We start from the raw sequence: 12,266 nt of genomic DNA, 5'->3' as shown, positions 1-12,266 counted from the left end.
AAACGCAGTCATCGTGACCTGGCACAAACAGGGCAAACTATTTCAAACCAATTCAATGCCCAATAATATACGCTGAGGCAGACCCACTCCGAGGAATGCTGTATAAAACTCTGCACACAGCAGCATGTGGTGAGCATTTGTGGGCTAATTAGTAAGTGTGATAAACAGCTCCTGGCTTTCATTTCACAGCCCTTCAAGACGCCGTGCAGAAGAGACTACGGAACTGCAAATACGGTGTCACCAGCCTTGCAAACACTGTGTTATTTAAAAACACAGGAAGAAAATGTTTAACACTGGCTTTAACACTAAATTATAATTATTTCTGAGAAATGCAGTTTGCGAAGGTGACTTTTAGTCTCTTCATTATAGTTGTCAAACAATGTTCATCATCAAAAAATCACAAACGCTTTTATGTAAAGACCCCAGTGAGGTCCCATTGCCTGGGTCCCACAAGTACCCAGAAGTCCACCCCTGGGCTCCCGATGACCCTCTCTCACCGGGGGGCAGGGCTCGCAGGTCGTCTTCCTGCATTCCAGCTTGAACCCGGAGACGACCCCCTCCTGGACGGCGCAGCTGCAAGTCGTGCACACGTCAACCATCAGACTCTTCCCGGGCTGGAAGGAGAGGGACCAGGGTCAGGCTTCCCAGACTTCCCGACCCCTAACCCTCCCACTGCCCTCCGCCCCATAAGCCATCTGCCTCAGGTGTGGGAGCCCGGCTGCCCAAAGCTGCCTCGAGTCATCACCCGGATTCTCCTCCTGTCCCAAGTGGCCCTCTCCCTTCCCCACCCTCTCCTCTCAAAGATGGCGCTGGGGAGAGTGGGAGCTTTCACGGCGGACAGGGAGCTGGGGCAGCGGGAGAGGGGACAGGATGAAACATGCACAGAAGGAATGCTCGCGTGCCTGGGGTCGGGGCCGGGAGGTGATTGCTCGGCAGCAGGGCCCTGGCCCCGGAGAGTTAGGGGTTGGGCTCCAGGATGCCTGCGAAGCCCTGAAGGACGGGAAAGTGAGGGTGGGGTAGGTCTCCCTGGTTCCTTTCATTCCACTTCAGAATGACACCCTTCCCCCAGCACCCTGTCCCTGCCCCCCAGCCCGCCCTGGAGAAGGCGGCAGCTCACCCCAATGATGGTGTCGTTGAGTATGCAGGCCTCCATGGGCTCTGGGGAGAAAGGGGCACAGGGCATGAGTGTGCAGGACACACCTGGGAAAACCCACCACCCGGCGGTCCTCCCGGCTGGGCCCCCTCCGCCATCTGCCAGTCGTCCCCCTCCGGCTCACACCAGGCACCGTGGGTCCCGCTGCCAGAGCCCAAGTGGCCTCGCTGAGGAAGGACAGCTGCCTGCTCCCCGCCCTGGAGTCCCCAAGGGGAGGGCACTTGTCTAAATGATTCCCGCTTAAGGGGTGAGTGGGAGGATGTCTGGGCTCATGAAAGAATGAAATTCTACTTTGGAAACTTTAAGTCCCAAGATAAAATCACACAAAGACTTCAGAGCAGGTGGTGCCGCGAGCTGTTTGCTGCTGCTGGTTGTTGGTTGATGGGTTGGTTGGTTGGTTGATGAGTTGTTTGTTTGTTTGGTTGGTCGGTTGGTTGGTTGGTGGGTTGCGGACGGGCAGTTGGAACACCTTCCCCAGCAGGATGACTGAGAAGGTGTCTCTAGAATCGAGAAGCCGGGGTCCGGTCCCAGCTGCACCACTCGTGGGAGTGAAGGGAAGCACACCGGTACCCACCTCGCGGGGCTGCCGTGAGGATGACATGAGACAAGGTACAAAGCCAGCCGGGGCACAGTGATGACCTTCAGGACATTGTCTTATCTCCCTCGTCTTATCTGCTTTCTCCCCAAAGCCTCAGGGACGGATGGGGAGATTTGATCCTGCCCATTTCCCTGAGTTGCCCAACAGGCAAGGATCTGGGCGTCCGTGGTGGAAAGAGAGGCTTGTCGACGAGGCCCGGGCCGCGCGTCTTACCACAGCGACAGGCGGGGCAGCAGTCGGAGGCCTTGCAGCTCAGCTGGAAGCCAGGGGGGCAGGTGGGGATGGCCAGCTGGGGGCAGGAGATGTTCCTCTGCTGCACAAAGACCTCCTCCTTGACTCGGACGCACTCGTGGATGAGGCAGGGGTTCTCAGGGGAGACCCAGTGAGAGCCCACCTGCAGGCAGAGCAGCGGGGTCAGTAGGGAAGGGGGCCAAGGTCCCACTGGGAGGGGGCTGTTCCCTCAGGAGCCGGTTTGCGCCCTGGAGGTGAGCCCTGCCTACAGGGTGAAGCCCACAGTGGGGGAGACCGGCACTCACCCGGTCTGGGTCAGAGTCGCTCTGACCAAGATCCTAGCTCAGAGTCACATGTGCCCCCAGGATAGGGTCTTCAGCCACTGGAGGAAGCACTGGGGACGCTGCCCCCACCCCCAGCCCGGCTGTGAGCTGAGTGACCAGGAATGCGGAGGGGAGATGTGGAGAGGAACCAGCCCAGCACCCAGCCCGTGCTGCTGCCCTCTGGTACAGGGAGACAGCAAGAGACGGGATGCTGGCATCTGACCCTCAGCCCTGCAGTCTGCCCCTGAACTTCCAGGCTGCACGCGAGTGGCCTGACCCTCAAGGGCTGGCTGCACAGTCAGAGAGCACCGAGTATCCAGAACACAGTTCAGAAAAGTCCCTGCAGAGGCTGCGCACGGACAGCGTGTCCCCGCAAGCACGGTCTGTGTAAGCCGGCTCCCAGACGCAGGAGCAGGCGCACCTGGCCCGGCCGACTTCTCTCAGCCCCTGCCCCCTTCCTCCTTCCAGACGAGGAGCAGAGCGCTGCACGCTTGCAGCCCCTCTTTTCACCCCCACTTCTGACTCACCCCGAGCAAACCTTCCCTCCGCGGGCCGCACCCCACTCTGATCATGCAGCTGCTGAGCCTCGGACACGGGCTGCATCAAGGGGCCCCGTCCTGACCCACTCCCGTCGGCCCTCCTGAGCCCCCAGCAGCAGCAGAGCCACTGCTGACACCCAAGTCTTGTAGGTAAGATGGAAACTTGAACTGAGGAGGGAAACTCTTCCGTACACACTGACGTGGGCCAGGGCTGAATGAGCCCTGGAGGGACATGAGAGCCCGGAAGCAGGCAGGGGCAGGAAACTGTGCCTAAAAGGGACCAACGGTCAGCCTCCACCAGGATGGAGTGGCCTCTGACCCGGGGAGGAGAGGCAAAACCTGCCAGATTCCAGGACGGATGGGGAGCGGAAAAGCTAAAAGGGTGGGGAGGAGGGACACAGGCAGGGAAATAAATCCACAGGTAACCGGGATTCGAGGAGGGAGGTGGGAGCCTTGAGGAAATCTCACGGAGGAGGAGAAGGCTGATGGGCCGGCATAGGAGATGGTCATATCCAGGACAAGAAAGGTGCCCTCCGCCCCCTTCTGGACCGAGTGTGTCGAGGTCTTCCTGGAGGACACAGACGGGGAGGGCCTGCAGGTGCACCTCACACCTCCCAGCACCTGACTGCCTGAGGGTTCCGGGGCCGGGCACCTCCCACATCGTCCTCAGCGACCAGCATAAAAGACCTGCTACATTCCCGGCGTCTGGACTAAAACCCGAGGAAGGACCCTCTGTGTTTCAGAAAATGGCCTGATGAGCATCCAGAGCCGAAGCGGGAGCCTGAAGACCACGAGGAGCAGCCCCACTGCTCTGCTCTGGGGGAGGGAGCCTGGCTGGGCGAGGCCTGGCAGGAGACAAGGGCGGGGAGACGGGGGCTGCCAGCACCGTCAGGTGCCACGGCCAGAGGTGCAGAAATAGCTCAGGGACTCGGGGAAGAGGACTACTGTTCGCTTCTCTGGGCAATGAACGTCTCCAGCGGGAATCAGTGAGAATGCAGGGACCTGCCCGGGCGCCACGCGTGTGAGGCGTGGCGGAGTGGCCGGCCCCCAGCACGTCGGGCGCCCGCCATCGGGGAGCAGGGCCTCAGGTGCCCAGGTAAACAGGACAGCATCCCCCCCAGGGGTTCCCAGAACTCAGAGGGAGGGAACTGGGCTTCTCCCGAAATCCGCAAGACAGGAAGTCAGGGGCAACGTGAGATCCCAGCCGGCATCGGGATGAGCCAACAGCCAGACCAAACTCCCTGCCGGAAAAGCAAACAGCAGGGACCACGCTTCTATTTTACGGACGGAATCCAGGCCAGTACTGGACCTCAGATGGACAGGCACGCCGGTGAGGGCGCTGCCGTCTTCCTCCCCCCACCCCGGGACCCAGACCTACGCTCTTCCAGGAAGAATGGTAGTCTCGCCGCAGTGAGCCGATCATCACCTCGCAGGCAGACGGCAGGCACCTGCCGCAGCACTCGCCTTCGTGCAGGATGTAATCGAAGCCCTGGAAAAACACGAAGGGCAGAGAGTCAGGACGGGCCGGCCACACAGACACAGGCGTGCTTGTCCCATCGGCAGGTGGACGGAGCCCGGGGCTTGCAGAGAGCCAGCGGGACCGGATGTTTGCATCTCTGTCCTCCGCCAGCCTCGCAGACGTGCCAAGTGGTCAGGAAGCGTCAACCACGGAGTCACTGCAGCTCCTGCACCTGCTGAAGAGACACAGCCCTGCCCTCCAAAAACTTCCACTTAAGGCCAAAAGGCAGGCCACGGGCATGTTGAAGACAGCTCAGCGCACACTCGGCAGCAGTGGCGAGCTGAGCTGACGTTGACGATGGCCCAAATCCAGGCCCCACAGTGATGGGGAGAGCGTGCAGGACGCCTGGGGTCTGGACTCTGCCCTAACAGGGCTAACTGCCTGTACGAGATGATCCCGCACCTCTCCCCAGCGTGCAGAGCTGGGTTTCCCCAGCTGGCTACCTGACATTTGCCTGGTAGATTACAGGGCACAGGGAGACGAGACCAACCTTCCCCAGAAAGCCTGCCAGAGAGGCCAGCATCCTACAAGTGTGAAGTCGGCCAGGCTCTCTCGCCTCTTGGAGGTCCTCCAATCTGGCCAAAGCATTGAGAACTTGGATTGAAACCCTCCACTGAAGACTGAAGCCACGTACAAAGAACAGGCAAAGCAATGGTGGGTGAGGATGTCCCAGGGGCCAAGAGGTGGGAACCCAGGGCCGGGCGGGAACCGAGGGCCGCGCTGCATCCTGGAGAGAAGGGGTGTCTGCAGCTGCTCAGGACGCACAGGGGAGCCGAGCCCACTCTGGTCCCCAAGCACATCCACAAGCAGGGCCAAGTCTGGAGACGCACACAGCGCTCGGTGTCACCCCAGCTGGTGCCTCGGAGCGTGAGGCCCCGGAGACCTGGCTCGACTTCACGCCGTCTCCATGGGACCTGCTCACAGCCCGAGCCACGTCAGAGCGGCGCCCGGTTGCCTTCGGGGTCTGAAAAGCCACGATGCGCTGAAGTCCAGGCTCAGTAAAGCCACGTGCAAGTGGAATTTGCGAGAAAGTGAAGCCTCCTCCCTGGCCTGCAGGAAGGAGCTGGCCGAACGGACAGAGAGGCAGAGACAGGGCCTCACGGGACAGAGGGAGAGAAAACGTGTGCAACCGTGGTGTGCACCCACACACCCCCGCTCTGCTTCTGAGGGGCCCCTGCCTTCCCCATTAATCCCCTTTGTATTTTAACCAGCTTGAGTGCTCTGTGTTCTTTGCGATCCAAACTGCACAAGATACACTGGGTGCCAGCTTTACTAAAACAGCCTCTAAACAGCACTCTTTTCCTGACAGTGTATTTCCCTTGCCTCCCGTGGCCTGTGGGAGGAGATGGATGGGTTTCCAAAACTCGGCGTTCCCACAAGGCACATCTGGATACCACAGCGTCATCTGCTCCCAAGGGAGCCTGGCAACCCCGCTCCTCTCCGTACCAGCAAAGGAGATGAACTGAAAGGATCCCCCCATTTTTGGCCTGGATCTCAGGCCCTCCGTCCCGCCCATCGCCAAGCCACACACACTTCCAAAACAGCACCAGGGGCGTCCCCACCACAAGGTGCGTGGACCTGCCTGCCCCGCCTGGTCTTCCTTTATCATCATCGTCTACTGATAATCACACAGTAACGGTAACAAAAACAGCACTGAACCAGCAAGCGGAATTCGGCCCACGGTCCCCCCCCGCAGACGCCTGCTCCTGCTCTCCAGTCTGCTCAGTCTTTAACGTGTAGGAATAAAGTGCCCAGGACACGCGGGAGCTTTGGGGGCAGGCCACGACCAGAAGAATTAAAAACTGAGCTCGGGGGTTAAAACCCCCAAATTATACCTCCACTTATAAACGTGCCTCGGCTTCAGGACCTCAGATTATAAACACGGTCTGAAAAATCACCAGTCCACGTAGAAACGCTATGGCCCACTGATGCTGGGACAATCTCAGAAAATCCAGAACATATGTCCATAGTAGGTTTAGATCTTAACTTTCTCCTTAGATAGAAAGATCTCTTCTGAAGGGGGAAGAGAGAGGGGAAAAACTCAAGCCCCCTTTTCTAGGCAGTTAATCCACGTCTCTGCGTCAATCAGCTCCCCAGGCCTCTGGACTCGAGGCCATGCAGCAGGCGTGGCCATCAGCCAAGGGCCGAATCACAGAGGGAAGAGCCCGCAGCCCTCTCCTCGGGCTCCCTCCTCTCACCCAGCCACACCCCCTCCTCGCCCCCCACCTCTGGGCCTGAACCAGAGGTTACTAAAGGGGCTCTCCTGCCCATTCCTGGGACCCCTCCCCTACTTCCCGGTCCCCTCGCCCCACGCTGTGACAGCCCCTCTGCCCCCCTCACCGGCTGGCAGCTGTCTTCGCAGGGCTTCTGAGAGCACTGGGCCACACGGAGACCCATCACTGCATCCTCCAGGTCAGTGCAGGTGCACACGTCACAGCCCTCCTCCCAGAACTGGCCCACAGGGTAGACGGTGCCTCGGTGGACGCACACCTGCGGACACGGGGTTCCCATGAGTGCCTGCACTCAGTTAGGAAGCACCAACCACGTGTGGGAAGCCACCCAGGCGCTGAGAACACAGCCATAAACGAACCAATGCGGTCTCTGCCCACATGGAGGGAGGCTTATGCAGCAGATTTTGCCCTCATCCCTCTCCAGCCCAGGAGCCGTAGACAGGCCATCTCCAGTCTCCCGGGAGTGGCCCCTTGTGAGTCCTCCACGGCCCACGAGCAGGCTGCCTCGATCCACGTTCACTGCTGCCTTAACTGCATTTAACCTCTTCCTGTGTCACATGGAGAGTGGTACCCTAATTCTCAGACCTAGTAATGTCCTTGGACGTGGAACCCACCCACGCATAGCCCTCTGCCCCATCAGGAGTGGTTGAAGCTGCTCAGTAAATATTGGATGGATGGATGGATGGATGGATGGGTAGATAGAAATTAACAAATGAGCATTAGCTAGTCTCTAAATAATGCAAGCAATCATATTATTTCCTTTGTTAACCTACAGAGAAGTTCTTTAAGTGAGGACCATGTCTTGTACCTTGTTTGTAACCTCAGCACCTGGCCATGCTGAGAGCAGAGCAGACCCTCTGCAATTACCTCCTGAGCTAACCGGACCTCCGTTCAGGCCGAGATGGAATGCTGACTGTGCCCCCGCCAGGCCACATAGCACTCGGTTCGGGCAGGGAGGCAAATCTTCCAGGAGGAGCAGGTGTCTGGCCATCTGCCAGCCAGAGGTGAGCAGCCCCTACCTTGTCAGGGAGGCAGGTGGTCGTGGTGCAGCCGCAGTCGTTGGTGAGGGCCGAGGCCAGGTAGCCCCGTGGGCAGCTCACGGTGGAGCTGACGCAGTTACAAGCACACTCGTATTCCTCGCAGCACTGGGTCTTCCGAAGGGCCGGCATCCGGTGCGGGGGACAGGAGGGCGGGGGCCCCGTCTGGCACTCCTCCTTCCTGCAGGCTGAGGGGCGGCACGAGGTGATGCCCTGGTCCTGCACACTGGGCACGGCACTCAGCCCGGGTTCCCAAGTGTTCAGCTAAAGGTCCCAGGGAACTCTAGCTCCTGGACATTAAATCTGAAATGCACGCACGAGCCCTGCTCAGAAGCTGCGGGATATTCAACCAGTCATACTGAAAACCAGCTCGTCTGCCAGAAAGTAAGGACATGAATCAGTAGGAGAAATGTGAGGCTAGTTTGATGGAGGAGAGGTGAAGGCTGCCCAGTGCCCCCTCCTCTGCCTCCCAGCCGGGTCCTTCCGGCTGTGGACTCCCACAGGTGCCAGACGTGGAGTCTCTAAGACCAGAGAGGCTGGGCACGCAGGTGCCGGCTGGCGTTCTCACAGGCTGGCGGCTTGAGTGGCCCTGTCCCCACCCTAGCAGCTACAGCAGTGACACCCTACAGTTTCAGGTCCTCCAGCAACGTTGAATGAAAGAACGACAGCGATCCTGTCAAATCCGCAATGTCACGTTATCAAGGCCGAATCCCACGCTGTGCCTGCCTGTCCCCAGCCTCCTTCAAACACTACATGCTGTCCCCTACCCGAGGGCGTGCATCTAGGAACTCAGGTCAGCGTCTAAATCCACAGGACAAGAGGTGGGTGTTCTCGGTAGCTAAATTTGGATAGAATTCAGTTTGTTGATATGTCTGCCTTTAGTCCATCCCAATGCTTAAATTGCAGTATTTAGAAATCAAATACACAAACACACAGAGGGACAAAAATCTACAAATTTCTTTTGCAATAAGATCCAGTGATGAGGACAAACCGTGGAACACGCCCTCCACTCCGTGGCCTCCAAGAGGGAGGATGGGAGAAAATGGAGACCTCATCACAGGCCCGCTGCCTCCTCATACGGCCCAAGAGCGGGGAGCCTGTCACCGCGCCCACACCCGGGGCCCCGTCGTTGCAGCAGCAGCTGGGAGGTTCTCAGAGGGTTCCGGGCAGGTGTGATCTCGCCCCTTCTGCTCCAGACACACCCCCAGCCCAGAGTCAGCTCACTAGATACAGGACAGGAGAGAGGGACTGCACCCCACCCTCCCCATCCAAGGAGGGAGGACTCACCACAGGTGAAGTTGGGTCTACACTCGCCGGGATTGGTCAGCGTCAGCTGGAGGCCATCGGCACAGGGAGGCACCAGGGGCAGGTCACAGGTCACCAGGTCGCACACTGAGGGCCGGGAGAGAGGGATGCGCACACCACTCTGCGAGGCTGCTCTTGTCCTATTGTGAGTGGCCTCTGCACTACATCCCTGCTCACAGGGATCTCTCCGGTTTCACGTATATGGTGATGATGAGATGGAAGTGGAGATGCAGAGAGAGAGAGCTGATGACAGACAGATAGGGACCCCAGACCTCGGCCAAGTCACTTGAACCGTCTGGACCTCAGGATCATCTTCTGTAAGGTGGGATGTCTACTTCACAGGGTCAGTCTCCATGTCGTGAAATAATGAAGGCAAAGTGCTTGGCACATTGGAGAAGCTTAAAAATATCCATCAAATGAGGGCCTTGAACTAAATGACCCCCAGTTCCCTCTACTGTGAACATCCTAAGATTTACTTTCCATAAATTGCTCTCAAGGCAGATCCACCCCACCAGGGGGCACCTGCTTATCCCTGATAAATTTCACCAGCATAAAGAACTGTCTCAAGAATACGAAAATGAATACACGCATCTGCGTGTGTGCCTGAAGCATTATCGTGTACACCGGAAATTGACACATTGTAAACTGACTACACCTCAATAAAAAAAATTAAACAAGAAGAGCTGTCTCAGATTATTTCTTTTCTAGATCCTCAGTCTGTCCCTCGATCCATCTGCTCTCCCTCAAAGGTTCGTATGGTCGCAAATTTCACTCGCCCGTGCTTTATGGCTTCATCCGGACGATCAGAAACACACCGGACAGGACAGGGACAGGGCGCTAGAGGTTTCTGGCCTGTTAAGCATAATTCCATCAGCTCTGGATTCATTTAATTACACCGTTATTCAGCCCATTTTGCACAATGTAACTTGCAAGCCTATAATGAACCCCTTTGACAAATAACTTGCTGAAACCATGGTGCCCGTGTGCGGCCTCCTCTGCGGTCACTTTGGTAGGACTGGCTCCTCAGTAAATCCCTCGCCCCCCTCCCCCCAGTGATCACTCTGTTCTCTGCAGGTAGAGCTGACGCACAACATTACGTAAGCCTCAGGCGTACAACACAGCGAGTCACCATTTTTAAAGGTGGTTGCTCCCGTCACGGTTACTGTAAGACACTGGCTGTCTTCCCCGTGCTGGACAGTACATCCTTGTATCTTACTTATTTCATACACAGTAGTTTGTACCTGTTAACCCCCTACCCCTCCCCGTCTCCCCACTGGTAACCACCACTACTTTCTTCTCGGTACCCGTTATTCTGTTTCTTTCTGTTGCGTTCACCAGTCTGCTGCATGTTTCAGTCCACACGTAAGGGATCTCACACACTAGCTGTCTGACTTACTTCACTAAGCAAGCTACCCTTCACGTCTACTGATGTCGTTGCAAACGGCAACACTTTCATCTTTTAATGTCTGAGTGGTGTTCCATGGTAAGCATACACCCCATCCTCTTCAACCAGGCATCTGTCGATGGGCAGTCAGGTTGCTTCTGCATCTTGGCTACTGCAGACAGCGCTGCTGGGAACTCTGCACCCCACTGCTTTTCATGCTCTGCAACCTTACACTCAGCAAGTCCCTGCAGGGTTTTTCTAGGAAGCAAATCGTTTTCCAGAGGCTACTCTCTCCAAGGTTTGGAAAGTCCACAGCCCTTTCCCAACCACCCGTGACATCGGTGGCATCGGTGGTACCCTTGGCTCCCCGGGGCGGAGCTGGGGTGGGACCTGGAGAGAGGCCGGGGGGAGGGGGACACGTACCACACTCGTACTCGGGGCAGCACTGGCGCGAGCCCTGGCGGAGACGGGCCACTTCACACGGGCCGCACGCGGGAGCTGGGGGAGAAGAGGCCACAGGGCTCAGGGAAGTGGGTAACGGTACACGCTGTGGACTCTGGCCCACGGGTACCCAGCACAGGCCCTGCGAGGCAGGAGTCGGGCGTGGGCCCTCTGACCGTGGGTCTCCCCGCTGTGTCCTGCTGTCCCCCTTGTGTGCCCTCAGGAGACCGAGACTGAGGGCCAAGGTGGGGATGGGGGCAGGCTCACCCTGAGAGCTCCACCCCACATGCAGACAGGGGACCCCAGCCCAGAGAGGCAAGGAGGGCAGGGCTGGCAAGGAGACATCCACATTTGGACCTAGTCCACCAGGTCTGAAGACAGGGCGCCCTTCGGGGAGGGGCACTCACCTCTGGCCGTGGGGCAGGGCTGCGCCGTGCAGTTGACCCTCCGCCCGCTGAGACACGTGCAGATCTGGCAGGGCTGGTGGTCCGGGACCCACGTTTCTAGGAACTGAGGGAAAAGGAGGTTCAGAGAGGAACCAGGGCACTGGGGACACAAAGCCCAGGCCTTCATGGAAGTCGGGTCCCCCCAACCTCTGGCTTGGTCTCCTGGGATGGGGAGGCGGAGCCTGAGCCACGCCTGTGTCAGAGCCGCGCAGGCGAACCCGGGCAGGCTGACAGATGCTGTGGGGTCCCGAGAAGGAGGGGCACCAGGGGCGCCTGGGGAGACCAGCCCCCACCGCTTCATACCCTCAGGAAGGACAAACCCCAGACTTCAGAAAACGTGGAGCTCTCCTGCAGCCTTCCCTGATGGTGGCTTTGAAACCAAGCAAGGCCAGAAACGCAAATTCCCCTGTCAGCCCGCTGGCCACCTCCCAAGCCAAAGGAGAGGCTGGGATGCAGCTTGGAGAGATTCCACACGTTTCTGCAGTTGATTTTAGACTGTGGAGCAGGGAGGGTTGAAGCAGGGACAGCAAAACTCTCAGAATCGTGACATTATTGGGGCTGGGTGTGATTTTTGAGACCCACGTGCATTTCCAGGCGAGGCTCCTCCTGGCTGGTAAAGAGACACTCTCAGGGCTGCGCGCACCCCCACTACATGAGGGCTTCGAGGTCAGGGGGCCGCACCCCGCTGCGCTGCTGCCTGGCTCCCTCCTGCCCGCCTGCCTCTCTGGACGGCCCGGGACAGGAGGCGGTGACAGCAGAGCCCAGACGGGGTCTCCCTCTAGCCTCGGCCATCACGTGAAACTATGGTTAAATCGTCCCTGAATAAACGCATTCGTATCCAGCAGCTCAAAGTCCGCTAAAAAGTTCCCAGGTCAAGAAGGTCTTGCTTATTCCGTCAGCTTCCCAGTCAGCACCAGTGGCTGAGAGGAAGGAAATGCATGATCGCCGAGTAAACCCCCTCCTACGAGCTGCCCACCCTCCATCCTCGGAGGGACTAAACCTCAGATGCAGCCCCTTGACACCCTCCACTCAGTCCGCCCATACAACAGCCCCCGCCCG

At 58.4% G+C, this 12,266-nt stretch overlaps 1 protein-coding gene across 3 annotated transcripts in view; it reads right to left on the bottom strand.

The window, feature by feature from the left end:
* Positions 1-12,266, bottom strand: part of VWF (von Willebrand factor) — a 116,020-nt gene that overhangs the window by 9,218 nt on the left and 94,536 nt on the right. For all 3 annotated transcript variants that reach the window (XM_072954676.1, XM_072954675.1, XM_072954677.1), the window contains 9 exons: positions 11,169-11,271; positions 10,744-10,818; positions 8,919-9,023; positions 7,614-7,819; positions 6,704-6,853; positions 4,223-4,333; positions 1,965-2,145; positions 1,118-1,158; positions 498-614 (listed from right to left, as the gene is read on the bottom strand). In XM_072954676.1, coding sequence (XP_072810777.1) covers positions 498-614; positions 1,118-1,158; positions 1,965-2,145; positions 4,223-4,333; positions 6,704-6,853; positions 7,614-7,819; positions 8,919-9,023; positions 10,744-10,818; positions 11,169-11,271 — 1,089 coding nt within the window. The remainder of the gene's footprint in view (positions 1-497; positions 615-1,117; positions 1,159-1,964; positions 2,146-4,222; positions 4,334-6,703; positions 6,854-7,613; positions 7,820-8,918; positions 9,024-10,743; positions 10,819-11,168; positions 11,272-12,266) is intronic.

Source organism: Vicugna pacos, chromosome 34, assembly GCF_048564905.1.
Source record: "Vicugna pacos chromosome 34, VicPac4, whole genome shotgun sequence".
In the NCBI taxonomy this organism is placed as follows: domain Eukaryota; kingdom Metazoa; phylum Chordata; class Mammalia; order Artiodactyla; family Camelidae; genus Vicugna; species Vicugna pacos.
The sequence above is the reverse complement of the archived record's forward strand: the minus strand, read 5'-3'. Positions and strand labels throughout refer to the sequence as shown.